The sequence below is a fragment of the Acinonyx jubatus genome, chromosome E1, assembly GCF_027475565.1.
Source record: "Acinonyx jubatus isolate Ajub_Pintada_27869175 chromosome E1, VMU_Ajub_asm_v1.0, whole genome shotgun sequence".
NCBI classification, from domain to species: Eukaryota; Metazoa; Chordata; class Mammalia; order Carnivora; family Felidae; genus Acinonyx; species Acinonyx jubatus.
The window spans coordinates 37,587,299-37,615,224 of NC_069397.1; the positions used below are offsets into that span (position 1 = coordinate 37,587,299).

Sequence of the window (27,926 nt, forward strand, 5' to 3'; positions counted from 1 at the left end):
TTTTCCTAGTCCTCCTCCCTCACCTCCAGCCCTCTTTCTTCCCGGCCCTTCTGGCCCTGACCAAATCTCCTGGCCTGTCCAAAGAAAGGGAGGTAGTTTGGGGACTGAAGGACTCCTTCCTTAGGTGTGGGTGGAGGAACTTCTGGATCAAAGTCTCCCTCCTCCAGGGGCTCCTCTGCTGTGGGTGATGAGATTGGAGGGGAAGGTGGCACTTGAGAGGGTCCTGCCTTTATGCCAGCCCTGGAGAACAGAGGCTGAGCCCTGTGTCCTCCTTCCTGCCAGCCCCTGCACACAGCCATTCATTCATGCAATCTCTGTCCTCCCAAGAGTGAGCTCACCATTGGGGCACTGCTCAGGTTACTGTGTCCAGGAATAGAGATTTATTTGCCAGTGGCAGAAGTAGGACAAGGGCAGAAGTGAGGGTTGGTGGTTGTGGGGGCTTAGTTCCCTCCCCCTCCAGGTCCACCCACTGCAGCGGCAGACTGACTCTGAGTACAGCCTTCCTGAAAGGAGCTTCAAAAGATCCTGGCCTCAGCCCTCAAGCCAGTCTCCCCAAAGGCCTGTTCACTAACCAGCCTTCCCTCAATCCCTTCTGAAGTGAGGGCTACCATCTTCCCTCCTGCCCAGCCCAGATTAGCCCAACACCCCTACCTGGGCAACTCAGACTTAGGGAGGCTTGAAGCACCCTGAGATAGGATCATCAGGCCCTCAGTCTATCCTGGGCTGGAACAAACAGGGGCCTCTTCTGTACTGAAGACCTCTCGAGGGGAGGTATCCCTGTTTCCCCACCAACAGCAGAGGTTCTGAGTTCCTTAGACTCTAATACCTAGATGATCACTAATTAACCGTGTAACCTTGGGTAGGCAGCTAAACCTTTTAGAGCCTTGATTTCTTCTTCAGCAAAATAGAGATAGTGCCTACCTCACTGTCAGAGTGAATGAGACAGTTCCCCTCAGCCCAGGGAAGACAGGCAGGGAAAGTTATTTTCTTCTTTTCCTCCTTTCTTCTGAGAGATTGGTCCCTTCCCAGTGCTTTTGCTGTTAGTTCATGGAGGAACCAACTCCGAAGGAAAGTCTGACTAGACAGAGGGAAGAATTTCCAGGGGTATCAGTGCTACCAGCGACCCAGGAAAGCTAGGGAAGTCTGTAGGCCCTGGGTCCCATCTGGTGTAGGCATCAGAAGCCCGAGGTGGGGCAAATGTGGAGGAGGCAGGGGGCTGGATCCCATGACCTCTGGATGTCCTTTCTGGCCTGCGGCCTTCGTGTTTCAGAGCAGTCTTTCATGAACTAAGTCTGAGTCATTGTTTCAGTGCTGACAACTCCCTCTGCAGTGACTGGGGACAGAGCAGGAGTAGCAAGGCTAGCTTCTGGAGAAGAAGGAATATTGTCCCATCTCAGAGCCAGAGGGGCAGCTATGAGGAGTGGGCAGAGCAAGGGGCAAGGTGCTATCGGAGGGTAAGCAGCAGTCACACACAGAGGGAAGGCTCCCTAGGCCAGAAGTCATAAGAGAACTATCGGGAGGGAGCCTCTTAATAGGAGAGCTCCATGAGTAAAAGTGGGTGCGAGGCTCTTGGGAGCCTGAGGACAGAGGGATGGACCAGATGACTCCAAACTGCATGCGGCTCGGTGTTCAGCACACTAAGAAAAGCTGGTTCTCAGGGCACCTGGGTGGCCCAGCATCTGACTTTGGCTCAGGGCATGATCTTGCGGTTCTTGACTTCAAGCCCCGCATGGGCTCACTACTGTCCGTGTGAAACCTGCTTCGGAGCCTCTATCCGCCCCCCCTTCCCCTTCCCCATTGCTCTCTCTCTTAAAAATAAATAAAAACATTTAAAAATAATTTTTAAAAAAGCTTAGAGAAAGAAAGAAAGAAAGAAAGAAAGAAAGAAAGAAAGAAAGAAAGGGCTGGTTCTCATCCTGGTCTGCCCTTTTCTTCCTGTTCTGTGACCTTGAGCAAAGACCTTTCCATCTCTGGAGGGACTTCGGTTTCTTTCTTTTTAGATTGGCAGAATTGGAATAGTTTAGGTTGAAATGGAGACCTGGATTAGAATAGGGGCAATAATTGTATATATCTCTTAGTGTACTTTTGAGGGTTAAATGAGTTAACATACAGGGGCACCTGGGTGGCTCAGTTGGTTGGGTGTCTGACTGTGGCTCAGGTCATGATCTCGTGGTTTGTGAGTTCGAGCCCCGCGTCGGGCTCTGTGCTGACAGCTCAGAGCCTGGAGCCTGCTTCGGATTCTGTGTCTCCCTCTCTCTCTCTGTCCCTCCCCTGTTCACACTCTGACTCTCTCTCTGTCTTTCAATAATAAATAAATAAATAAATAAATAAATAAATAAATAAATGAGTTAACATGCATAAAGAGCTGGACAGAGTAAGGGCACAAAAAATAGTTTTTATCTATCAATCTACCTACTTATTTATTTAGGGATACTTGACCTACAGGTGAGCTTCAGGGAGTTCATGAATGCCTTGAAGCTGTGTAAAATGTTGGCGGATCAGCATTCTCTGGGGGACAGTCTAGAGCTTTCATCTTCTCCTCAGAGAATCTAAAATCCCCCAAAGGTTAAGAACCATTGGCCTGAATGACCCCCAGGGCCCCTCCACTTTAAGCAGTTTGAGATTCTCTGATGGGAGGGATTGCTTCTCCTTCCGTAAGGAATGACCTATTTTCTGCCATGAATACCTTCAGTTCAAGCCCCTCCCTGCTGTGGCCTCTGCCCTTATGAGTTGCCAAGGACAGCCCAAGCCGAAAACCTGAGTGGCCGGTCTTTTTCTCCAGCTTTAGAATTGGAGCTCCTAGGGTGGGGAGTCTGTCATGGTTGAGGTCAAGTCTGGTTCTCACTTCCCAGCCGAGGAGAGGAAGAGGGCCCAGCCCAGTGGGGCTGGGGACAAGAAGAACACAGTGAGAGGGCCTGCCTTGCCCAGTCTCCCCTACCTCCCCCTGCTGGCCCACTGGGGCCCCAGAGGCAGATACCACTCTAATGAGCTAAGGTCCATGGCAGGCATCAGTAATTACGATTTTATGGAAATCTAGAAGGCTCTTACGCAAGTGCCTGACACACTTCCCGGCTGTGGCATCTGGGACAGCCAGGTCCCCAGGGGCTGGAGGAGAGCCCTTCCACCCCCTGCTGCCACCAACCCCTGGAGCTCGGGACACTGGCATAAAGCCTCCCTCCCACTGCCTGTGGCACTGTCCCTAACACATTCTGGGTGAGCTGTTCTCTCTGTCTGTGCCCCAGGCTCCCTGGAGGGGAACAGCATGGACTCTGGTGTGTGCAATCCCTCCTCCCCTCCCCAGCCAAGCTGAGGCTGTCCGGAAGAGCTGTTTGGGTTATTTCCCTCTGCTCTATGAAGAAAACCTCTCATTCCTGAAAGATGTCCCCTTCTATTCTGTTTCTTTTCTCCTTGAGGCTCAGGACATAGGGCTGACAGTAGTCACGGGGCCAGAAGTCATAGCCGCTTGCTTCACCTCTCCCCGGGCCCTGTGCCAGTTTGCCACCCCCGCCCCACTTCCCATGCCTCTGATAGTGTCCTAAAGCCACTGCTTTCTTTCTCTAGTCCATTCCCCCTACCCACCCACGAAGCATGTTGTTACCACGGTAACAGCAATATCATCACTTTGGGGTGAGCAAGGGGGTGGAACTCAGTGGACTGGTAGAGGGGGTGCTGTTAGGGGTTAGAAATTTGGAGGGATGAACACTCAAGGGCCCCCAAATTCTTAAGGAGGATCTTTTGCTGGAGAGTGGCCCTGGGCATGGACTGGGGCAGGTGGTTACCAAGACCTGGTGGAAAAGAGGGAGGATGAAGTCTGGAAGCAGCTGGATCCAGGTGTTAGAGGTGAGGGCGATTCCTGCTGACTATGCTGGAGAAGCATGAGGGGGACAATGCCAAGGAGAAGTTGAAGCAGGGACAGTGGAGTCTGCTTTTAACTCCTCCCTTGGGGTCCGGCTGCTTAGCTCATCCTAGGGAGAGGCATTCCTACTGGGAGAGGCTGGAAACTGCACAGAAAGCAACACTGGGTGTCCTTCAGGGAGGGGCGTCTCGGTGGCGTCTTTGAGGGTCTACATTTGATACATCTAAATCATGAGGTCCTACTAGATGCCTCCAGTGGCTCTGGGCACCAGGGGCGCCTGATCATTGCACCCAAGGCCTTCTTGTACATCCTGACCCAGAGAGCACAATAATGCAAAAGTTTCTCTGAGCTGACTTGGGGTACAGAGCCGCAAGCTGAGTTGATAGAGGCCATGAAGCGGACCCGAAGGCAGAAGGCCCAGGGTATTCCAGCAGAGGGAACAGCCTGGGCAAAGGCAGAGAGGGGTGGAAAAGAACAGCCTGTCATGGACACGGCAGGTAAGCAATGGGAAGAGGTGAGAAGCAAAGGCAGATGAAAGCAGACGGACAGCCCTGAGTGCTGAACCTGGAAGCTGGGTCTTCCACGAGCTTCTCAAACTCGCTCACTGGAGCCCTGCTGAGCAATCCAGCAGTGCCCTGGAGGCATGGGGGTGGGGGAAGGAGAGGAGGCAAAGCGGTTCGGTCAGAACTTGAAAGGAATTTAGATACATGGCTCTATATTAAATGTTTCTGCAAGCCTTGCGTTTGACTCCAAGAGTATTCATATTGGTTTTCCTTCCGGAAAAACTGATTTGAAGCACTAACCATTACGTGCCATCGGTGCCCTGGAAGATGGACCGAGGGGTTTCCATAGCCCAGCTTGAGAATGGCGCTGAGAGCAGCAGAGGCTGGAGGCCATGGGGTTCTCTGCTGAGCAGTGGTGGAGTCATTTCTATGTCTTAGGGAGAACGCTCCGGCTCCCAAAGGCAGCAACATGGAAACAGGGAGCTGGAGTAGTGAGCTTTTGGGGTCTTCTGGCCAAAAGCTTCACTATGGGGATGGACAGGACGCATTCCTGTGTCTTGGCCTGGGTGGATGACAGGTGTGCAGGACAGTGAGGTGACTCAAGTTCCAGCCCATTCCTTCCTAGACTTGGACAACTTGCATGCCTGTGTCTCCTAGTGTGTAAGTGGGAATCGTCATACCTCATGGGCAGTTGTGGTGGGTAGTGGGGCGGGGTCCCCTCCCCCTGGATCATACAAACCTAAAACTGCTTGCCTTGCCTGCAGTGCCTTTCCTCCCTGCTACAGCTCATCCCAAAGGAATTCCCAAGTCAAACAGGACCCCTATCTTAGGCAAACTGTCCAAGGACCACAAATCCTGCTTCCTGCCCCTCCCACTGCATCATTAGCACACACACACACACACACACCCCTCTATTAAAACCACAGCAGCCCAGCTACTGTCATTCATATTATTCATCCTCAAGGCTCACAGCCCAGGAACGGAATGGAAAATATTTTGTCCCCACCTTGCATCTGGAAAGCCAGAGCTCAGAAAAGCCCCAGGTCTCTGACATCACTGGAATCAGACCCAGGAACCTGGGTCTGATACTTCTTTGGGACTTGTTGAATGAATGAATGAATGAATGAGGAACACTTCCCCCATCAGCCCTTTTCCCTTGGGGGAGTGGTAGACCTCATTCCTTAGCTCTCTAGGTTGGAATGTTGCCTGGAGATTAATTTTAAAATTCCATAACATATTTATCAGGCAGAGTGGGGGCATATACAGTGATTAAGAGCAGGGACTGTGACCCAGATGGCCTAGGTTCAAACCCTGGCTCTATCTTAGCTGTGTGACTTGACCTAGCTACTTAACCTCTCTGAGCCTCAGTATCTCCATCTGTATAATGGGGGGAAGGTGATAATAGAATAATAGAAAAAAACAGCGTCAACATTAGACGATAGATCGGTTGAAAAGCACTCTAGTTGTATGAGCACGGAAGAACTATTTATTAAATAAACAGACCCTCTTCACTTACAAATGCTTCATAAATAAACTCATATGATGTGGGATACATACCCGGGATATATGGAGAAAGATACATCTACATTTAGTAAGGACTTAATTATTATCTCATTCAGTTTGTACTCTAGCCCTATGGGGCAGAGGCTCTCATCATCCCCTTTTCATAATTACAGAATGAGACTCAGAAAGGTTGCTAATTGCCCAAAGCCGTACGGCTATGCTTGAACTCAGAGTCGATCTCGAGATACAAACTCTTAACCCCAACGCTGGTGCACCTCTCTTAGTCCCTACCCTCAAGGGGCTTCCACTCTGATGGGAAAACAGACATTGGACAGAGTACACAAAAGAATGAACAGCACGTCAGATGACTGCTGTGACGGATTTGATGAAGGGCGGACACAGGACATGGAGAACATAAGCACCAACTGGCTGGGCTGCAAGAAAGCTAAAAAGCAGGCACTATGTTTGAAGCGGGAACAGAGAGTACCTTTCCAAGGGGAGACTTTCTGGGTGGTTCAGAGGGACTAGGGACAAAGGATTGGGTGCTTAGAGCCACGCCTGTGTGCTAACTCTAGGGGGCGCTGTTTGATGCAGAGCAACGCACCCAGAAGAGGCAGAGACTGGTTGGGAGGTGGGGCCACCTCCTGGGTGGGGCATTTGTGTGCACAGGGATTGCCATGTTCCTTTTTAAAAATCCTTTTGCCAGCAACTCAGGACCCAGAACTTTTGACCGCCAATGTGGGGGGTGGGGGGAGCAGGGGACGCCTGAGCCCTGGATAGGGCAGGATTCCACCCACCTAGGTACCCTGCCCGAGGTCCCACACAACCTAGTGTGAGGGAGGGAGAGAGAGATAGAGCCTCTTACCTTGTAGGCACTCGATAGTATTTTGTTGAATGAATGAATGAATAAGGAACATTTCTCCCAGCCCCTCTTTCTTTGAGGGAGGGGTGGACCTCATTCTCCAATTCTCTAGGTTGGAATGTTGCCTGGGGATAGAAAACAAAACAGAACAAAACATTTTGGTCAGAGGAGAAGGACACTGAATTGTTATTTTTCAGCAATTTTTACAGATAAAAAGTTGCTGCCTTGGTTTAGGGAACCCAAGGGGTATTATTAGGATTGGGTTAGGCCATGGCCTAGAAAATGACAGAGTATTTGGGGTGGGGGTGGGGGGAATCAATTAAAAAAAAATCTCACCCAAAAATTGCCCCTGAAATTATCTGTATGTGGGGAAGTTTCAGGGCCAGTTATGTCTGTACCTCCCAGGACTGGGCTTTGGTGGGGACCCTGAGGGTGGCAGATACGACCACCCCAATGGGGGCTCATGAGGATTAAACCCTGGAATAAAATTCAGCTGCGTAGAATTTCTTTCAGTCCTCACTACCACACTGAATGGGAGGGAGCACTTGTCCCTATTTTACGAAGGAGGAAAGGGGGTTTAGGAAGGTAAAGTACCTACAGTGCCCTGGGCAGGGCCTGAGACCCTTCTGAGAGTAGGACCAGAAGTTTCTCAAGGCCTCTCTGGGCCTGAGGATGGACTATTCAGACCCCGTGCTGTGCTGGCTGAGGGGGCACAGGGAGAGTGAGGTGGGGGCTGTGACTGGCCAGGCTCCATCGTCCCCAAGCCCAGCTCTTTTCCTTAGAGGGAGAGCCAAGGAAAACCAGGAACAGGCCCAACACCATCTGGATGGGGAAAGAGTACAGAGACGCTGAGATGGGTGGAAGCAGTAGCCAAGAGAGCTGGGGAGAGGCAGCCTCAGGGGGGAAGGGGAAGGATACAGACAGCTTTGGAGGTGGAGGCTGAGTGGTAGGGAACTGGGTTCTGGGATTGGAGTCCCACTCCCCTTACCAGCTCCTCACGGTGTCCTGGAAAGGGGCCTACACCAGCCTCTACCTTCTCTGCCTCCACCCCGATAACAAGCCTCCACCCACCTGCTCATGTCCTCTGCCCTCCCCTCACCATCACTCCTGCGCCCTGATCTGCTCAGGCCAAGGCCAAGCCCTGCTGGGTCCCCTCCCATCCCCCTTCCCCTGGCCTTCCTGGAAACCTGCTCTGTCCAGCCTTGGAGGGTTTCCTGGGGGCCTTCTGGCCTTGAACTCGACTTTGGGCAATGGGTGGGTTCTCAAAGTCTTGGCGATCTTGTCATGGGGATCTTGGGGACTCAGCCTTCTTTGGTCTCTACTGGCAGGAATGTCCCCCCCCTCCTTTTCCTCTCCACTTCCATTTTTGTCTGGCTTCATGGGAGGAGAAAGCATATATGGAAGTGCCCTGCCTGGTGTTGGAGGGGGTACTCTTTGGTTTTCTCTCTCTCTCAGGTAGGCCCCCCAGAATCACAAAACCTGGATAGCTAGGGTCACATGAGGTCAGACCACATCTTTAGAGGGTTGTCTCTGCTCTTTGCAAAGCCCTCATCTGTTTATACCAAACACAGTAGTGGGGGGTGGGCCCAGGGACCTGTGTACAGTGACAACAGGGACTGAGTGTGGGGAAGGAAACTGTCCCCCAGGCAGACCTTATTTGTCTATAAACACAGTCCACCCCATGCCCCCGGGGCAGAGGGGGGGCAAAGCCACCAGCCTGACTGGGACTCCTCTCCTTCTACTGCCCTGGGAGGGGGCCCAGACACACACCCCTGCCTCCCCACATACGGGCTCTCCCTTCTAGCACCACTGAGTTGTTTCCACAGCAAGCTGGACTATGTTCTGTAAACTGCAGTCCCCTAGTCAGGCAGCCCCCAGCGAAAGGACAGGTGTCCTGCCATCACTGCACCTGTGTGTGTGTGTGTGTGTGTGTGTGTGTGTGTGTGTTAGGGGGCAAGTGGGGGAGAAGGGGGAGGCCGATGGGGATAAAGGCCTTTTGTAGGTCCATGAGATGCTCTGTATCTGCTTCTCCTGTCCCCTCCAGTGGTCAGGCTCCTCTCACAGGGTCATGTGAGGGGTCCAGGCCCACGAGTCTCCAGGATTCTACATGTTTTACGAATCTAGGACCAATCTTGAAGCCCAAGGGTGCCCCTCGTTGCCCCCGAGACTCTTGGGGAACAGTGGGGAGTGGATGTCCATCCCTGAGACTTTGTTTTGCTGCAACACCATATCCCCTTTGAGTTAATGATTGGTGGGGAGCCCTGGGCACACCGTTTCTTGATTCCCCCCAGCTTGGGCTGCCTGAAAGGTCCCATGTTTCCTAGGGCCCTGGGTGCTCAGCCAATAAGAGGCTCCCAGCCTTGCCCCACCCTTTCGTGGGTTTGCTTGTGTGTATAAAGGTGGATAGTCCAGTGGGTCCCGCCCAGCCTAGTGCCGAAGTCTCTGTCACGCAGCTGGCTCTGCTCCCTTTCCAAGATGCTATTTTGGCACAACCAGCCAGAGCACCTGTGGCCCAGTCCTGGGGAACTGTACCCCGGGCCTCCAAGTGGCTTACTCAGGTAAGGGCCTGAACCCCTCCCCGCAGATTCCAAGGAAGGGCCTGGTCTGAGTTGCAATGGACAGGTAGGGCCATCTGTTTGAAGACAAGGGGGGTGGGCTTCCTGTTCTTGGGCTCCTTTGGGGGTGGAGAAGTGGTCCTGGGACACCTGGTGTTTAGTGGATCCTAGGACATCTCAAAACACCCTGACCACCCACCCTCTCGGGGCACTTTTGTTGGGCATTTACTTGGTATCAGACAAGCCCTGAGACTGCAAACAAATAAGTGATGGCAGATTTTTTTTTTTTTTTTTTTTTTTTTTAACATCAGAGTGCGAGCAGGGCAAGAGCAGAGAGAGAGAAAGAGAGAGAGAATCCCAAGCAGGTCCTGCCAGCACAAAGTCTGACTCGGGGCTTAATCCCATGAGCCTCGAGATCATGACCTGAGCTGAAATCAAGAGCCTGATGCTTAGCCGACTGAGCCACGCAGGCGCCCTGAGGGCAGATTTTTGTAGATGTTTGGTAGTATCTGAAATGTGCACCTTAGGAGCGCCTGGGTGGCTCAGTCGGTTAAGCGTCCGACTTCGGCTCAAGTCATGATCTCGCGGTCCGTGAGTTTGAGCCCCGCGTCGGGCTCTGTGCTGACAGCTCAGAGCCTGGAGCCTGTTTCGGATTCTGTGTCTCCCTCTCTCTCTGACCTCCCCCATTCATGCTGTCTCTCCCTGTCTCAAAAATAAATAAACGTTAAAAAAAAAAATTGAAATGTGCACCTTAAAGGAGATTTCCCAGGAGCCAGAGGAGTTGAATGGGGGACTCTCAGGCCCTGGCTGCTGCTGGGGTGCCTTGGCTCTCTGGAGGATATGGCAGGCAGAGTCAAAGCCCCATAGAGGAAGGGATGGACAGGGCGGAAAGCCGGAGGTGCTCTCCTCTCCCTGGCAGGGAGTCCCTGCCCTTGCCCTACCTGAAGCAGGAAGAGCTGCACAACATCCCCAGCTCGGAGCCTCCCTGCCCCACCTTCCAGTATGTGCTCTGTGCAGCCACCTCGCCGGCAGTGAAGCAGCAGGAGGAGACCCTCACCTACCTGAACCAGGGTATGCTGGGCCTGGGGAAGGAAAGGGCTTAGTGGGGCAGCAAGCTCTGGAAGCCAAGCCCAGTGCGGGATGGGAATGGCAGGCACCATCTCTGCCCGCAGAGTGGGGCTCGCACATCCCCTTGATCTCTCCCAGGCCAGTCCTATGAGGTGCAGATGCTCTGCAACCCCAAGCTGGGTGATACTACCCAGTGGGCCCGGCTGTTGAAGGTAGGTGCATTCCCCTCCAGAACTGGCAAGGGTTGGGTGTGACTGTCCTCCAGAACTGGCAAGGGTTGGGTGTGACTGTCCATCTGGGCAGGAAGCCAATGTCATCACGGTGATGTCAGTGTCAAGCAGAACCCTCTCAAGTCCACCTTTTAATTTTACCTTCACAGCAGCACATTGGTGGGCAGGAGTTGTTGAGGAAGGAGGCACAGAGAGGTTAACTATTTTCTCAAGGACACAAAGTAGCAGATCCGGGATTTAGAAATACATTTACATAGCATTATTCACATGCATGAGTCCTTCTGTCCAAAAAAAAAAAAAAAAAAAGTATATATTTAGCCCCAATTCATTGCCAGAAACTGTTCTATGAGCTAGAGATTCAACAGTAAAGAGACAGATGTAGTTCCCTTCCTCAGGGGGCTTGCATTCTACTGAGACAGGCATATTAATTACACAAATTATATGCAATTACACATTCATTTCCCAGTTGCAAATTGAAAAGTACTGCAAGAAAAGAAACAGTGACTAAGAATGGGAAGGGAGTAACTCACCCATTTCACAGATAAGGAAACTGAGGCTCAGGGTCTCTAGGTTACTCCCCCAGTTTCACAGCTTGAGAGTGACAGGTGGGCATCTGGACACAGACCTGGTGATCTCAGTGCTTGTGGGCCCTGAGGCTGGGAAGCAAGGTGGGGGCGAGGGTGGGATGTTTGGCCTACGCCCGCTGTGGGAACTGGTTCCCGAATGCCCAAGCACCCTCTGACTCGTGAGCCCTGCCTTCCTGTGCTCACAGAGTGTGGTGCGTGTGGTTTTCCATGACCGGCGCCTGCAGTACACGGAGCAGCAACAGCTGGATGGGTGGAGGTGGAGCCGGCCAGGGGACCGCATCCTGGACATCGGTGAATGGGGAGGGACGGGGGAGCCTTCAGGGCCGCTTTCCGGCTTGGAAGGCTTTGTGGATGGGGATGGCTGAGGCTTGCTCCTTGCTTGCCATCCTGTGCCTGCAGATGTGCCACTGTCCGTGGGGGTGATAGAGCCCCAAGTGCTGCCCTCACAGCTCAACACGGTGGAATTTCATTGGGACCCGACCAAGAGGACCTCCCTCTTCCTGCAGGTGAGTCTGGAGGTCAGATGGGAGTGGCAGCAGCTCAGGTGGGAAAGGAAGGTGAGTTTGGGGGTGAAGGAACACGAATAGACCACTTCCGGAAAGCACCTGGAGGATAAAATATGGCTGAATGTTTATTGACTCTCACCACAGGGAAACACTTGTTAAAGCTGAAAGCAATGGAAGAAGCTACAGAACTCAGGATAGAATTTAGCTTCATAAAAAGTCATTGGTCTGCAATACATAGGGAAAATTAAAAGGAGACATTAAGTGGGAAAAACAGTTGCCATAAATTACATATAATGTGTTGGAGCCTCAATACATAAAAAGTTCTCGTATATCAACAAGAAAACATAGATGAAAGTTCAACAGAAAAACGGGCAAAGGGTACAAGCAGACAATTTATACAAGGATACAAATTGCCAATAAATGTAGACAGTGCAACCTCAGAAAATGCTAATTAGGGACACCTGGGTGGGTCAGTCAGTTAAGCATCTGACTGTTGATTTCAGCTCAGGTCATGATCTCATCGTTTCTGGGATGGAGCCCCATGTTGGGCTCTGTGCTGGCAGCACAGAGCCTGCTTGGGATTCTCTCTCTCCACATCTCTCTGCCCCTCTCCCACTCACGTGTGCATGCACGCTCTCTCTCTCAAAATAAATAAACTTTAAAAAATTATATAAAAAAGAAAATTCTAATTAAAATGTGTGTGCATATATATATATATATATATATATATATATATATATGACTGGCAAAGACTTAATTAGTGCACTCATTCTGTGAGTAGAGTGGCACTTGGGCAAAATTTATTAAATTTTATGTTTTATGTTTCTACTCTTTTACCCAGTCGTTCCATTTCAAAAAGTTATCCTATAGCAGCGTTCAATAAGTACACAAAGATATATTGACCAGCTCTTCATAGAACCACTTGTTCTCATATTAAAATATTTTAATTGCCCATGGGAAGATAATTACTTTTTTTTTGGAAGAGGATTGATTTTTACATAAGTTTTAGGGAAGACTTACAAGGGAAATTATGTAGCCAGTAAATGATGTCTAATAACAAGAGAAACTGCTTTCCTAGAAGGAAAGAGACAGAAGACAAACTTGTATTTAAAGTTTGAATTCCATTTTACAAAAATAAAAACATGTATGTGTATACACAAGTTATGTTTCTTTTTCCCTTTTTCTTGCCCAGAGAAGACAGAGGAAGAAACAATCCTTGAATGTTAACAGTCTGTCTCGGGGGGGGGGGGGGGCTGTATTCTTCTTTACCCAGCTTCAGCATTCTCTATATTTCCTTGAATAGATTTCCCTTTATAATCTAACAATATTGTCAAAAGTCACCCGTATGTCACTTTTTTGAGTGCTCGCTATGGTCTAAGCACCTGGACTGGGAAGTCAGGCAGATGTGGCACAATTTCACTTCCACCACTCCCTCATGTGAACTTGCTCAGGTCACATGATCTCTGGGAGCCTTCGTTTCCCCACCTGTAAAGTTGGACCCTTTAACTGTTCTTTGCAGGATTGTGGGAGGGCTATAGTGGGCAGTGGGGGTGAACAGAGGGGAAGACCCCGCTTGCCCTTGGAATCCTGGGACCAGGCAGAACACAGAGGCTGCAGGCTGCGTGCGGTGGAAGCCAGGAAGGCTTCCTGGAGTAGGCTGTTAGATTTAGCAGATAAAATACAGGACACTCAGTTAAACTTGAATTTCGGATAAAGAACTTTTTAGTGGAAGAATGTCCCATGAAATATTTGGGACATATTTACGCTAAAAAAAACTTACCTGTTGTTCATCTGGAATTCAAATTTAACTGGGCATCTGTATTTTAACTGGCAACTCTACCCTGGAATGGGACCTGTTGGCTTATATGTGAGCGGGCAGAGCTTTCCAGGTAGAAGATTCTAAGAAGAACCATGCAAGCGTGTTGGCGTCATGACTAGGCTGGCTAGGTGGGGCAGTGTGTTCATTGATGGGTGAGAGAGAGCAGCCATGCAGAAAGGCTTGACTTGATTCTTTAAGGTGCGCCAACATGAGGGTGAGGAACTTTGCTTCTCAACCCATAACCACGGGGAGCTACTGAAGGATCTTGAACAAGGAAAAGAACCTAATAAAGTTATGCTGTCAGAAACAAACTCTGGTTGGGGATGGCAAGTTGCTGTGGTAAGAGGCTGACAGGTGACAGGCAGGTAACAAGTGTTAGGTGAGCTTTCTTGAACTGGGTGGGACTTGTGATCACCCTGCTTTCTCTTTGCTTCTTCGCCTCAGGTTCACTGCATCAGCACCGAGTTCACTCCTCGGAAAAAAGGTGGAGAGAAAGGTGTCCCCTTCCGCCTCCAGATTGACACTTTCAAGCCCAGTGACAAGGAGCTGCCGCCTGAGCACCTGCACTCAGCTGGCTGCCTCATCAAGGTGTTCAAGGTACAGGCAGTTCCTGCCCCCTCTCTTTCAGGACCGTCACCCTGCCTGGCTGGCTGTGTAGATGTCAGTCCTGCTTTGCTGCGTCCCCTCAGCCCGCAGTTCCCTTCTCTGTACAACAGAGGGATGGGGCTTGATCTCTTTCTTAGAGCCCCATCCGCAAGGGGGAAGTGGGCGGGTAAAGGGGTGGGGGGGCTGCTCTGCGCTTCCCTTGTCACTCTCCTGTAGCCCAAAGGAGCTGACCGGAAGCTGAAAACAGACCGGGAGAAGATTGAGAAACAGCCCCTTCACGAGAGAGACAAGTATCAGGCTGCCAGTGAGACTACGGTCTTCCTGGAGGTGTGTGCCTTGGTGGTGGGGGCAGGAGCGCGGGTTTAGAGGAAGGATCCTCATTGGACACATGGGGAAATTGAGGCCCGAGGGCTGTGGCTGCTCCAGGATCAGCACATCCCCCAGTGATTCCACCTGTTACCTTCAAGGACACGCTGCACCGTCTGTTGTTCAAGACCCAGGCGCTTAACTTCTTCCAGGCTGCTTCTCCTGCACCCACCATCGCCCCACCCCGCTTCTGCCCCCCTCTGCCCGGAGCACTTCCCTTCCTGCTGCTGCTCCTGGAAGCCTCCCCCAGCTTCCCCAGACAGACCGGCAGGCTGGTTTACGCTCTTGCTTTGAGAGGAATTTGGTCTACTTGTCAGGGACTCCTAGAGCAGGGACCAAGTCTGGCCCCAGGCAGGCCCCTTGTCAGCTCTCAATCGGCGAGAGGTGAGGGAACAGCCACCAATGCCCTCGGAATGTCTGGGCTGAACCTTGCTGCTTGTTTGCCCACAGTGTTCACCGTGGCCAGATCCCAGTGCAGGGCCCCACCCGCCTCTCAGCCCTCTTGCCCTCACCTCTCCCCACGCCTGCAAGCTCCTGTCCACGGAGAGGTGAGGCGGGATGGGCGCCTCGCAGCCCTTTGGGGCCAGCGTGAAGAGAAGGGCTCCTCAGCCCGGCATCCGGGGAGGGGCAGGACTGAGGGCGCAGCTGAGGGGAAGAGGCTCAGCTCTGTGCCCTTTGGGTAACACCAGCAAGCTCTGCACGCCAGGGAAGGGTGGGTGGGGCTGGAGACCGGCTGCACTGCTGTCTCTCTGCTCCCCCACAGGCTCTGCTCCTCCCCACCGTTCGCCTTGGACACCTTGGGGGGCAGCCCCGCTGAGGTGCGTCTTCACTTTCCAGTCCCCCAACCTCTATCTCAAACCCTTCTCAGGGCTTTGTCGCACTCTCCAGAATAGGGTGGCTCTGCCCTCTGGTGGACAGAGGTTGTATGGCCACAGATGGCAAAATTTCCCCATAGGACTGGGCACTTGCCACTCACAGGATGGGCCTAGGCTCTCAGACTTGGGGCCCCCAAGGGCAAGGGCTGTTCTCCTACCCCTTGCTCTCAAGTCCATGGGTCCATGGTGGTACCTGGACTGCCCTCTTTATGCCTCAGGATCTGAGCCCTGGAGCCTCCATCCTAGAGACACAGCAGTGGTTGCACCGGCACCGGTTCTCCAGCTACTGCCGGATGCTGGCCAACTTCACTGGTGAGGCTGGCATCTGGCAGGGACCGTACCTGTGGGGGACTGAGGGCAGAACACTCAGGCAGGAAGCCTGCCTATGGTCCTGGCTTGCTGTGTGTTCTTCAGCTAACTTTCAGTTGGGACTAGGCTCTCTTCTCATGTATTATCCCGTATAATTTATATACTACCCATAAGGAGAGGGCTCGGAGAGGTTAAACAACTTGCCCAAAGACACACAGCTAACAAGCAAGTGGCAAAACGGGGATTTGAATCCAAGTTTGACCCCCATGTCTGGACATAATAGGGTTATTTGTAGACTAATGTTGGACTGTGTCCCTTGCCATCCTCGATCCTGGGACTCTTCCCCAAATCTGGCCCTGTCTGATTCTGCAGGCACTGATCTGCTGAAGCTTACCCGCCGGGACCTTATCCAGATATGTGGGGCTGCCGATGGGATCCGCCTTTTCAATACTCTTAGAGCCAGGTGCTGGGCACGGCCAACCAGGATCTCTTTCCCTCTGTAGTGGCATTTACCAAGTTCAGCTTGTGGTTGTGTCTCATGGAATGTTCAAGCTGGAAGGTACCTTAAAGACCACTTAGTCCCACACACTCGTTTTACAGAGGAAGAAACTCAGGCCCAAGGACAGTGACCTACCTCTGTGACCTACCAGTCACAGAGCCAGACTGGCAGGGATGGGCTAAAGTTAGGCTCCTAGGATCTCCTTTTTCTGTAGCCATCCCATTTGCATCACTCAGTTTCTGAGGACAGAGATGGATTTTTCTCATCTTTTTTCCTCTCAGGGTTCAGCATTCATTAAATGCTTAAGAAACGCTTGGTGATCTCCCTCCCTGGAGACCTGAGAGGAGGTGGGGTCCCTCCCAGGGAGGGGGCTGTTACTTTAGGTATGAAGTGCTGATACATACACTGTTTTCTTGGCCCAGGCCCATCCGTCACCGGCTGACTTTGTATGTGGCTCAGGAAGCCTCTAGGCAAGAGAATGAGGTTCCTAAGAACCCTGACTCAGGTGAGTTCTGGCCTCTCTCTAGAAGGCAAGAAATTCAGGTGTGGCTGCATGAAACCTCTTCTGGCCTGGGGAGAGGGTGATGCTTCATCATTCCTGGGACCCAAGATGCCCTCCTTGGCATTCCCATCTTCCATGACCAGATTAGTCCTCTCCTTCCACGATGTCTCCTGGGTTTATTTTTCCATGTTCTAATCCCCAACCCCATCTGATTTTGTCATTGTTAGTATGTGGGATTCGATTATAACCTTGTTATTGTATTTGGGTTTCATTCATATGTAGGTGTCCCTCCCCCTTAGAGAGACACACACAGAGAGTGCCAGCAGGGTAGGGGTATAGGAGACACAGAATCCGAAGCAGGCTCTAGGCTGAGCTGTCAGCAGAGCCTGATTCGGAGCTGGAACCCACGAACCATGAGATCATGACCTGAGCCAAAGTCAGACGCTCAACCAACTAAGCCACCCAGATGCCCCCCCTCCTTTTTATATAGTGAGGGCCCCCCTCAGTCTGAGGCTTTCCCAAAGCTGAGAAATAAGTGGATTTATAAGTCTTTTTCTTTCCTTCTTTATGCCTTCCTGCCCCCGCCCCCCTCCCCATGAGACTGTCACTACCTCAGACCCCAACTGATGCCTGCCCTGTGCTGCCCACACCCCCAGGCTTTTATCAAGAGATCTCTCTAGATGAACTCAGTGTTGTAGAGCTGAAGGGGAAACTGGCTGAGCTCTTGGCCCTCCCAGCCAATCAGATCCACCGCCTTTTCCACCAGGGCCCTGGGGGCATCCTCATTCTCCTTGGTGACCAGGTAAAGTAGCTTGTGGTTTTCCGCCAGGCCCAAGGGCCTTGATCACTCTTCCACCTCAGGCCCAGTTTCCTTGTCCCTACCCTGGCTTATTCTGTTTGGCTCTAAGGACAGAATTGTCATAGTGACCCTTCTCCCTTGCAGGTGGTTCAGAATCTTAAGGATGAAACATACTTTGTGGCTGTGGTGAAAAAAGGTAGGAGTTTTAGGGGGAGAAGAGTGTGTCTGTCAGGCTCTAGAAAGGGTAAGATTGTGTTTATATTGTTTCCTAAATTAGATTAAAATCAACTGGTAAGCATCTGAATGCCACCTTTGTGTCGAAGGGACAGATTCATGTAGCTACAAGACAGCTGTTTACTGCTCAGGAAAAAACGGGACTGGTGGATAAATGTATTTTCACAAGGGAAAAAATGTCCCAGTTTCTATGTCAGGGAATTTATTAAAGGGGAAGGTAAGGCCCCTCCCTCTTCTGCCCGCCCCCATCTTATAAGGCAGAAGGTGCTTGCCGGACATCACCCGGTGCAGAGCACCTCTGACCAGCTGGCTTCTGGCTATTCAGATGCCTGCCCTCTATCCCTCCTACACTACAGAGGGAGGGAAGCTTGCTCAAGAGGTAGATTCCAGTTGGGGCAGGAAGAACACTTGGGTGTGACAGATAACTGCAGGCTGCTTGGTTTTGGAGAAGTGGTGGTTGGCTTGCCTCATTCCAGAGGTGCCCTTTTCGCTGCTTTCAGTGCAGAATCCAGATGGCTACTACCTGGTGCTGACCTAGGCCCAGGGACATCCCAATGCAAGAGTTGGAGACTGATGCCAGCCTGGTTCTCTGGAGCCCCGTGTTCACCAGAGGTCTCGTTCAAATCCTCAGCTGCTTCACCAGGCTCCAGGTGAAGCATCGTGTACTACTGCTAGACAGGAGGTGAGCAGCACCCAGGCTCACATCTCTTCCTGCTCAGCAGCAGTTGTTGGAACCTGGGCACAGCCTCCCAAGCTCAGCTCAGCTGGCCAAGCCTGTGAGGCACGTAACTTGCCAATAAGGTGCTTTTGCCCCAAACAGAGCTGCCTGAACACAGGTACATCGATCCATGCTTATTTAAAATTGTATTCACCATTTCCTTTTCTTAAAATTAAAAGTTAATTTAAAGGTATGTATCTTTAATGCTTGTTCAATTTTCTTGGTGTTTTGGTCCTCTTCCTAAAGTATAGAGTTGGGTAAGGTATGGAGTCGGAGACAGAGGAATAAATAAATGTCTGGACTTTTTTTTCCCTCTCCCAACTGGTTTGCCCAAAAACTAAACACTAAAGCCTCCAAAACACCATTCATTCAACTATCAAATCACTATGCTTATTTAAAACGTCTGGAGATTTAAAAGTTTTAGAGATTTGGGAAATACTATAATTATTTAACATTGAGGCTGTGGGGCTTTATCCTTATTTTTCTTTAAAAAATGTAGTTGGATTTAATCTTAATCTTTTAATTTTTAGGTCTTAAGAAATCTCTCCCTTTCCTATGCATATTTTTCAAAAATAAAATTTTAATTTTGCATTTCACTTTTAGGATTAAAATTGACCTGAAACTTATTTTTTTTTTTGTATTTCTTTTTCCATGTAGAAAACCAATTTTATTTAAAAGTGCTTTTAAGAAAAGTGGCTCAGTTGGTTAAGCAGCTGACTCTTGATTTCGGCCCAGGTCACGATCTCATGGATCATGGGTTTGAGCCCTGTGTCGGGCTCTGTGCTGACAGCATGGAGCTTCCTTGGGATCCTCTGTCTTTGCCCCTCCCTTGCTCTTGCTCTCTCTCGAAATAAATAAATGAACTTAAAAGAAAGGAATTAAAAAAAAAAAGATAATGGCAGGGGCTGGTGGGGAGAGGGGGGCGGGGGGCGCCTGGCTGGCTCAGTCAGTAGTGTGTGCAACTCTTGATCTTGGGGTTGTAAATTCAAGCCCCACAATGGGTTGTAGAGATTACTTAAGAACATAAAAACTTAAAGTAATAATGGGCTGTATCTTACTCTCTTTTTTTTCATTCTCTTCCCTCAAAATATTATTAAAAATCTCAAACACTGTGTGGGGCACTTGGGTGGCTCAGTTGGTTAAGTGGCCGACTTTGGCTCAGGTCAGGATCTCACCGTTAGTGTGCTCGAGCCCTGCGTCTACCTCTGAGCTGACAGCTCGGAGCCCGCTTTGGATTCTGTGTCTCCCTCTCTCTCTGCCTCTCCCCTGCTCGCATGCTCTTTCTCTCTAAAAAATAAATAAGCATTAAAAAAAAAATCTAAAACATTGTAAAGAGAAAACCCATATGCAAAGACTGGAAGACAGGCCAAAGTGCCCTCTTAAAAATATCTGCTTAATTACTTATTGATCATTTACCTCAGTTATCACTGATCACGTGGGGCCTAGAATTCCACAGAGCTCCCCAAAGGTGTTTCATGCAGGGTAGATACCTTGAGATTGAAATTCTGATTGCTGGTTTGGCTCCACTGCTTAACTCTACCAGGATAGGGGACCCCTTTGCAATAGCATTTGTTTTTGTTTTTTAAATTTTATTTATTTTTGAGAGAGAGCGCGTGAGTGGGGTAGGTGAACACAGAGGGGGCGGGCAGAGGATCCAAAGGGGCTCCATGCTGACAGCAGAGAGTTAAACTCACAAACCGTGAGATCACGACCTGTGCCAAAGTTGGACACCCAACTGACTGAGCCACCCAGGCGCCCCCACTGTATTAACCTTTGTGTATCTGTCCCTCAACCTAGGAGCCTCTAGCATTGACTAGATACTGAAGTATTTGTTGACATGAAGGGAATAAAAGCAGGTTAACAAGTATTTACTGTGTGTCATTATCTCTTTAATCTTCACACTCTATAAAGTAGGTGCTGTTATCCCACTTTACGAACGAAGAACTGAGACAGAAAGGTCAACTGGCAGAGGTCATTCGGGTGAAAGGCAATATAACTTGAGCTTGTTTGTTTAACCATGGTACTACTGTACCATCATTCTGTCTTTGTCAAGGGAAGGGCAATGCCCTGCACAGATAGAGGCCTCAGGTTGAATTACTGCTGTCAAAGGAGTTAAAACAAAGTTTTTTAGAAACTGATTTATAGTACGTCTTCTGTTTTTCTTAGAGACAAGGAGTTCAGGGTATTAAATAAGGGCTATTAAAAAGGTATTAAGGCTATTAACTAATTACTAAAGACTATTAAAGAGTATTAAAAAATATATCTACAAGGATGCCAAAAAGATGCCCCATCATTCAGCCTCAGGAGCCTTTGTAGTTCTAGGGTTCAAGAAGAATCGTAGCTCCAAGACAGGCTATTTCCGCAGCAAAATGAAAAGTCTTCACAGCTTATTTCCTTTAATTACATCATAAAACAAAATTAGAACATACAGGAAACAATAATAGTTACATAACAATTTACTTTATATATTTATATATAAAAAAACATTTTTCTTTTAGTCCAAAGATTTTAAAGCAAAAGGAATCCTTACTGCCACCTCGGATTTTATTTTAAATAACCCTCCCTCCCCCCCATCCTCAAGCGCCAAAAGTATTGGGTGCAAACAGTCACTTGGACAGCTAATGGAACCTGGTGTTAAGTCACCAAGTAGGGAACTGTGTCAGCCGCACTGGGGCAGGCCCGGTGGAGAAACCAGCAGCAGCTCCTGCACACTGAAGCGCTCCAGGGTAGGCCGAATGGCTGCCCAAGGCTTAGGCCACAGCAATGTTTGGGATCAGATCCTGCCAGTCAACCATCCTCTGCCTTTTGTCCCCTCAGAGAGAGGTTTCAGAGGGGGTTATAGTGTAGGGATGGAACAGCCTGGTTTGAAGGTAAAAATTTCTCCCGCAGCACCATTTACCCACCCATCTCTGTCCTCAGGCAGAGTCTGACAGGCAGGGATAGTCCTCACAGCTCTCTGAGCTCTGCACAGGTCTGTGCTCTCAGGGTCACCGGGAGGTGGGCAAGGGTGAGGAGAGCAGCTGGGAAATGCCTGAGGCAGGTTACCTGGAAACAACTCCTGGTAGGAAAAAGGAGGTGGCCAGGGTGGGAGGCAGCTGAAGGTTTAGTCTTAAAACTTGGAGAAAGGCAAAATGCAGAAGGCCTTTCTCCCCCTCCAGTAACCCTTGAGCCTGGGCAGTCAGAGATCCTCAGGGGCCAGCTCTGAGAGCTGCAGCATGGTAAGAAAACACACTAGTAGCTTCTGCTGAGCCCCACCCCACAGATCTTGTGCATGTTAGAGGTTAGCATGTAGTTTGGGGGTAAGGTGAGGAGGGGAGTAAGAGAAGAAATCTCAGGCTCACCTCTTCCTGCACTTATTAGAAATTAACAGTCATCAGAGAAGCACAGGTAAGAAATTATTCTTAAGGGAAGGAAAAAACATGTAAACCCAGAAAAGTAGCAGCAAAGGTTTCACTTATTACAGATCTATTATATAGCACTAGGAAAGAAAGTCATTCACGTCTTTGGGGGTGGGGGCAGGTAAAGTAATTAATCAAACCATGCCAGTTAGAGACTCCTTCTCAAGTTAAGATTTCCTAAGACTTTCGGTTGTCGTTCGCTAGTGCCAGGGGAAAAAAGAAAAACAAAACAGTGACTTCAGGGGCTGAGAAGGGTTAGGCAAAGGTAAGAAACACGTGTGTGAGCAGCAGTGCGATACAGATTTGAATTAGTAAAAGTAAGTAGTAAGCAACGGTGACAAGTGAAACTTTGTGGGGCAAAGTTTTCTTCTTCCACTTTAATAAAATACACGTAACTTCAAAGATTTCCCCGCGTTCCTGGGGTAGGCGTGTGAACACCTTTCTTCTCGCATCTCTTCTTAGGGTGGGGATTCTCAATTACTGGCTACCCACTCTCACCACGGTGAAAACCATGCCCAGAAGCACTGGAGGTTCTTTCAGGGAGGCCAATCCCCACCTGGAGGACTCTGGTTAGGTGCGTGGAAAACAGAAGCCCTCCTTGCCAGTAAGAAGGGCATGCAGTTCATTGAATGGAGAGGAAAGTAAATCTACTCACATGTGTGAGGCAGGATAGATGCTTGTACCTGAAGCAAAGTGCCCCAGTTCCAGACCTGAATGAGTCTTATCTACCATTTTCCCACCCCAGTTCTTCAAAACAAGAAACTTTTTGAAAAACATAGAAAATAGAAAGAGTCAGTTGATAGTTTTGGTTGTTCATGGTTCTTTTTCCTAAAAGGGCAGTGAAACACCTTGGCTGAGGAAGCACAGAGACAACATTTTTGAACCAAACTCCACTAAGGGCTTATTCAAAAAAACATAAGGCAGAGATGGAATAAACACATCACAGAATTTCTCTTAATATCCTACATGTGAGGTTGTCCAACAAATTTTTTTCTGCTGAAAATTAAGTGTAACTCTGTTGGGCTCCAAAGATTTACTCAGACTCAGGTGAGAGGTTCTTACTGACTTTCCTAAGAAGGGTCAAAACTTCAGAGATGGAGAGCTGACATCCTAAGAATAAATATGGACAAACAGGTAGACTTGCCTTGTGAGGGGAGCTGCAGAAGCTCTTCATGCAGAAAACTCACTTGCCTCAAATGGTAGTTCCTGGCAGGGAGAGTTTGTATGAAGTGAGAGGGCAAGCTTAGAGCGGCATGTTCTTTGCTGGAGAACCAGATGTTAAGTTAGGGCACCTGAATACAGCAGGTACAGCCAGATGTTATTCCCAAATTACCTGGGTTAATTATACCCTACTGATATGGTCTTACATAGTTTTCTCTATCTTCCAATATTACAATTAAAATTTAGGATAGAAATAAAGCTGAGGAAAGGCTTAGATTCCATATTTCCCCTCATCCTCCTATTGCTTTGAGAATCTTTGGTTCAAGATCATTGTAAGGGGGAGGGTTGCCTCCAGACCTCCAACCAAATATCCTTCACCTCTTCTCAAACAAGACTCCACTAACTCACACTGCCTGGGTTTGAGGTGATTAAAGATCCTAGAACTGGTGGGCAGATAGGAAGGCAATCTCTTAAAAAACTGTTCCATAAGCTCAAAGCATACCACTGAAAGAATCCGTCAGCCAGGATGCGCAATGGGGCTAGAAACCTAATCTTAAACCATGCACACAAGGAGGGAAAGGCAGAACAGACCCATTTCCTTTAAACCCCTCCTCTCTCACTGATAGCAACTGTCATATGCAGTTTGAAACTTTCAGCACAATAAACATTAAATGGCCAAGGGTCAACCATGATCCACAAGTGTTCCTTTTCTCCAAAACCACAGTCACCCAAGGATATGCTGCCCACACAGGCAGGCAGGAAGTCCCCTCTTCCTTCCAATGCTACTCTCACACTTCCCTACAATTTCAGACCTGGACAAGTTCCACTGCACACCTTGTTTAGTGCCCCCCACCCCCACCCCACCAGGGCATTAGTGGGCTATCAAACTGGTAACAATGTATTTTACAAGACAATTAGGAGAAATAAAAGAACTTGACTGCTGTAGTATTATAGCTGTATTGAACAGTTCAAATGGTTTGAACAGCCCCAAATAAAGCATCATAAAAATATTTGCCAGGTTTCCCTCTAAAATATGTGATATAAGGAATATGTAAAATTTCTGACTCATAGGTCTGCTAAATCAACGTAATGAATGTGGAAATTTACAAAGACCATTTAAGAAATATTTTTACATCCACTGAAGAGCAGACTAGGAAGAGACAACATTTTTTACAAAGAGCACAATGTGCTTTCATATTCCAAATATTAGGGGAAAAAAAGATGAAGCCAGATCTCCTTAATTCCTCATATCCAACAGTTTGATTTCAAATTTGGTGAGCAAATGTCCGAGACAACCCAGTGAAAAATGGCCTGAAGCACACGACAGTTACTGAATTCAAGGCTGCCCAGGAGACTTTGCCTAGATCAGGACAAGGACCCAAAGAGGAAGCTAGACTGGAGACAACTGAGGATAAATCAGCAGCATTGTTGGGAATGAGATGGAGGCTTTAAATAGAAGGATGGGTATCAGAAGAAAATGGGAGAAGTCAAAGCAAAAAAAAAAAAAAAAAAGGCTGGAATCAGGCAGACAGGAAGTCCCTTCTTGATGGAGCCAATGTAGAGGCTATAAAAGATATTGATGTAGCAAATAATGCTGGAAACAGGGGGGAAAGGCTGCTTTAAAAAGAGATGATCTGGGTGTTTAATAATGTTAATAATGTTCTCCACACAGACAATGATTAATTCCTCCTGGCTACCTGCAGGTTTATGCAATAGCTTTGAGGGTACCTTCTGACTTATCCCAAATCTCTCCATTCACTCTGAATTTTTTTTCATCATAGAAGGCATAAAGTTCAGGGACTTGGGAGTCAGATAAATGGACCAATAAGCTGTTCCTAGGGAGAGGTTTTCCTATACCTCTGAAGCCTTACTAAATTTTCAAAAGTGTACCTGATATTGAGACAGGAAGCACTATGTTCAGATGGCAGAACCGTTTCCACTTATCCAAAACTTACCATGTTCTGGATTCTCAAAGTCCTGGTACATTTCATCAGCTGGTATAGGTTGCAGACTGGCATAAAAAATATATTTCCTCCCAACCTTGATGGGCCTGAAGTTTTCTTGGAAAGGAACAAGGCCTGACCACATACAAGCCAGTGCTGCACACTCCTTTTTCCTCTCACTTGATTGTTCTTGGCCCAGACGGGTAGGGATCACCCATGCAAGTCCCCAGGGACTTGCACGTGGGTACACTTTTTGGGTTGAGAAACGGCATTTCCAAGCTGTTCATGTTTTGGTGAATAGGGTGTTTTAAACTTATGTACTTTTTAAGTAAAGAGGTATTAATAGTCTCGACTAGCGGGCACTTTAAATCCATACTCACTAATCAATGTTTTATGGTCAATTTGTTCAGGTAATACAAAAAAAACAAACAAACCATAATATGTTAGAGCAGATGGTCTCTAAATATTTTTCTTTTTACTTTTGTTTTGAATGAGTGACCTGGGGATCTGAATATTATTAACCATATCTGGAAGTGTGCGTGCATATGTGTGTATCTGTATGGATGGAGTATAACAATGAGTCTCATTTTAAAAAGTATATTCCTATGTTGACTACGCTCAAATAAAAAAAATTTTCAAGTATATTCCTCATATGATAATTTGAAAAGAAGATAAAGGGAAGGGGAAATGAAGAAATCTGAGCCTTTAAAAGGGCATAACAAAGTAGGATTTAAATAAATTTAACATGCAGGAGCGTCTGGATGGCTCAGTTGGTTAAGCGTCCGACTCTTGATTTTGGCTCAGGACATGATCTCATGATTCATGAGACTGAGCCCAGGGTTGGGCTCTGTGCTGACAGCACGGAACCTGCTTGGGATTCTCTCTCTGCCTCTCCCAAAATAAATAAATAGACATTAAAAATTTTTTTAAATAAAAGAAATTTAACATGCAAGATAATGGTGAATCATACAGATTTCTAGGACCCTTTCATCTGATTGCTTTTGGAGAAAGAAGTTCTACTTTATTCTTACATATGCTGGTAGAGCCAGCACCTGCAGCATTACAACAAGACTTAAAACAGTCTAGGTCATGCAGAAGATGATCTAAGATCATGGCAGACTGCGCGATAATGTCCTAAAAGACCCCCCCCCAAAAAAAAAGTCCTATTAAAAAATCACACAAGATGTTCAACCTTGGGGTTTAGAAATCTACTTCTCATACTTGAGAAACTCATCTTATTTCCCTCATCCTTTATGATTTTTGGGGGGGGAGGAAGGAAGAAGAAAGGAAGCCTCTTCTTTGAGTCATGGGCACTGAATACCTGCCTTTGGCTCTGGTGACTATGCTGGGCAGAACCCCCTACTTCCTCTCAATGTTTTCTTTCTCCTGCCCCAAAGCCTTCACCTGGTTACCCTCCTATTTCATTGACAGGAAGTCTGGAGCACAAGAGAGATATGGTTGACAGGTTTTGAAGTGGTTCTGGCGCCAACATTTGAAATATACCACCAACACTGACATATAGTTGACGAGCTATTCTAGGGTCATTCTTGTGTCCCTGATAGGCTGAAATGGGGGTGGGGGTGGGGAGAGAAACTGACCAGCTAGACTGCAGAGCAACTGTAGCAGCATTCGTACTAAAGCAAACAACTTCACAGACACAAATCAGGGATGATACCACTCACACCTCGATTTCAGTGAACATATGACATGTCTGAGTGTGGGTAGGGGGCCTTCAGGCTCAATTTTGGGATTCACCATTCCATTCTTTACTAATAATGCATTTCTCTCTCCTTATTAAGTTAGTGGAGTTTGATGGAAGGAAAAATGTGCAGGGGGATATTGGGTATATCATGCGTATTATTATATATCACAAGGTATAACAGAAACCAAAAGGCAAAGTTTGTTTTCGTCAAAATAGTTTTAGCTCAATTTCTTCTCATAACATTTCTTATTTTTGTTATAGTTTCTCTTCAGGTTGGCAAAGATTCAGGCAGGGTCCCCTAATGGTAAAATTTAGAATTAAAAAAATATTTATTGATAATGTCTTTTTAAAAAATGTTTGGTAACCCCAACTAATCATCCAAAATGCACACTGTAAACACAACAGCAAAAGAGTAACAATTGAGTGTGAGTAAGCAGACTATGAACAGGTGACAGACTGAGCAAGAGTGCAGGAGGGAGCAACAAAGAACGAAAGACAGGTGCACAAGTGTGCTACCGAGAGTGACAATTTGAGTGAGTAAGCACATTTGGACCACAGCGATTTCAGCGCAACCATTTAGGAAACCTCTGGGCCAAATACTTAAACACAGGAGGAGGAATGGATGAGCCTTCTTTGTGAGCATGCTCAGCATGTTGGCATGGGAACAAGGAAGCAGAGAAGCTCTGTAGTCATCTCACGATGGATGGCTATCATTTATAGGATGCAAAGAAATTTTCTTTCTGGTCCCTGGATATAACATATACTGTTTTTCTATGCTTTCCTTGACCCTGGAGGACTGCAGTTGCTGTTCCAAAATCACCAAAGAAACCCCTTAACAAAATGAAGAAACTGCAATATCAATAACACTGGGTTTGCTGGAATGCCCCCTTCCCTCTACCTTGCCTATGATTTTCTTCTTGGCATGTCCAACAGGAATGGTTAAGTTTCACCAATCCACTTGATAAAGCCGGCATGGGCTTCAGTCCCCTGGTCACAGAACTAGAAGGTGGGGGTGAGGATGGGTGTGCATGTTATGTGTGCCTCGGGGATCTGGACGCTGCCCTCACTTTGTAACCCTTGCCCAGAACACTGGGGTTGCTTCCACTGGAGACTCCATTGTAACTCTAGAAGTGTCATTAAATACTCAGTTCACCAAGGTTGACCACCTCCATTGTCATAGGATGATGCAGCATCTGCAGAATCGCTGTCTGCTGCCCCCTACTGACGGGGGTGGAGTGACAGGTGCGAAGTAGGCGTGGACTTTAATATTGGGCAAATGGGTCTGAAACAAGACAGAAACATTACTAAGAGAGAGGGCTTAAACA

General features: G+C 48.3%; 2 protein-coding genes across 7 annotated transcripts in view; one reads left to right on the plus strand and one right to left on the minus strand.

Moving 5' to 3' along the window:
• Positions 1–9,113: 9,113 nt before the first annotated feature.
• LOC106980551 (transcription factor CP2-like protein 1) lies at positions 9,114–19,683 on the plus strand. 4 transcript variants are annotated; one of them, XM_053212217.1, is made up of 15 exons: positions 9,114–9,282; positions 10,199–10,350; positions 10,486–10,559; positions 11,350–11,455; positions 11,564–11,670; positions 13,934–14,086; positions 14,312–14,422; positions 14,912–15,009; positions 15,225–15,279; positions 15,555–15,648; positions 16,018–16,108; positions 16,567–16,649; positions 17,303–17,448; positions 17,590–17,641; positions 18,185–19,683. In XM_053212217.1, exons 1-15 carry the CDS (start codon positions 9,200–9,202, stop codon positions 18,331–18,333), a joined length of 1,554 nt encoding a protein of 517 aa, XP_053068192.1. In that variant the 5' UTR covers positions 9,114–9,199; the 3' UTR covers positions 18,334–19,683. The 4 variants fall into 4 exon arrangements, 3 of the variants coding, with proteins under 3 accessions (XP_053068192.1, XP_014934074.2, XP_053068191.1); XM_015078588.3 differs by lacking the exon at positions 9,114–9,282 and having other exon boundaries at positions 9,377–10,350; positions 18,180–19,683; XM_053212216.1 differs by lacking the exon at positions 9,114–9,282 and having other exon boundaries at positions 9,377–10,350.
• Positions 19,684–20,767: 1,084 nt separating this feature from the next.
• Positions 20,768–27,926, minus strand: part of FBXL20 (F-box and leucine rich repeat protein 20) — a 101,330-nt gene continuing 94,171 nt past the window's right edge. For all 3 annotated transcript variants that reach the window (XM_027033890.2, XM_027033892.2, XM_053212218.1), the window contains one exon: positions 20,768–27,883. In XM_027033890.2, the coding sequence (XP_026889691.1) occupies positions 27,776–27,883 (108 nt within the window). In that variant the 3' untranslated portion in view covers positions 20,768–27,775. The remainder of the gene's footprint in view (positions 27,884–27,926) is intronic.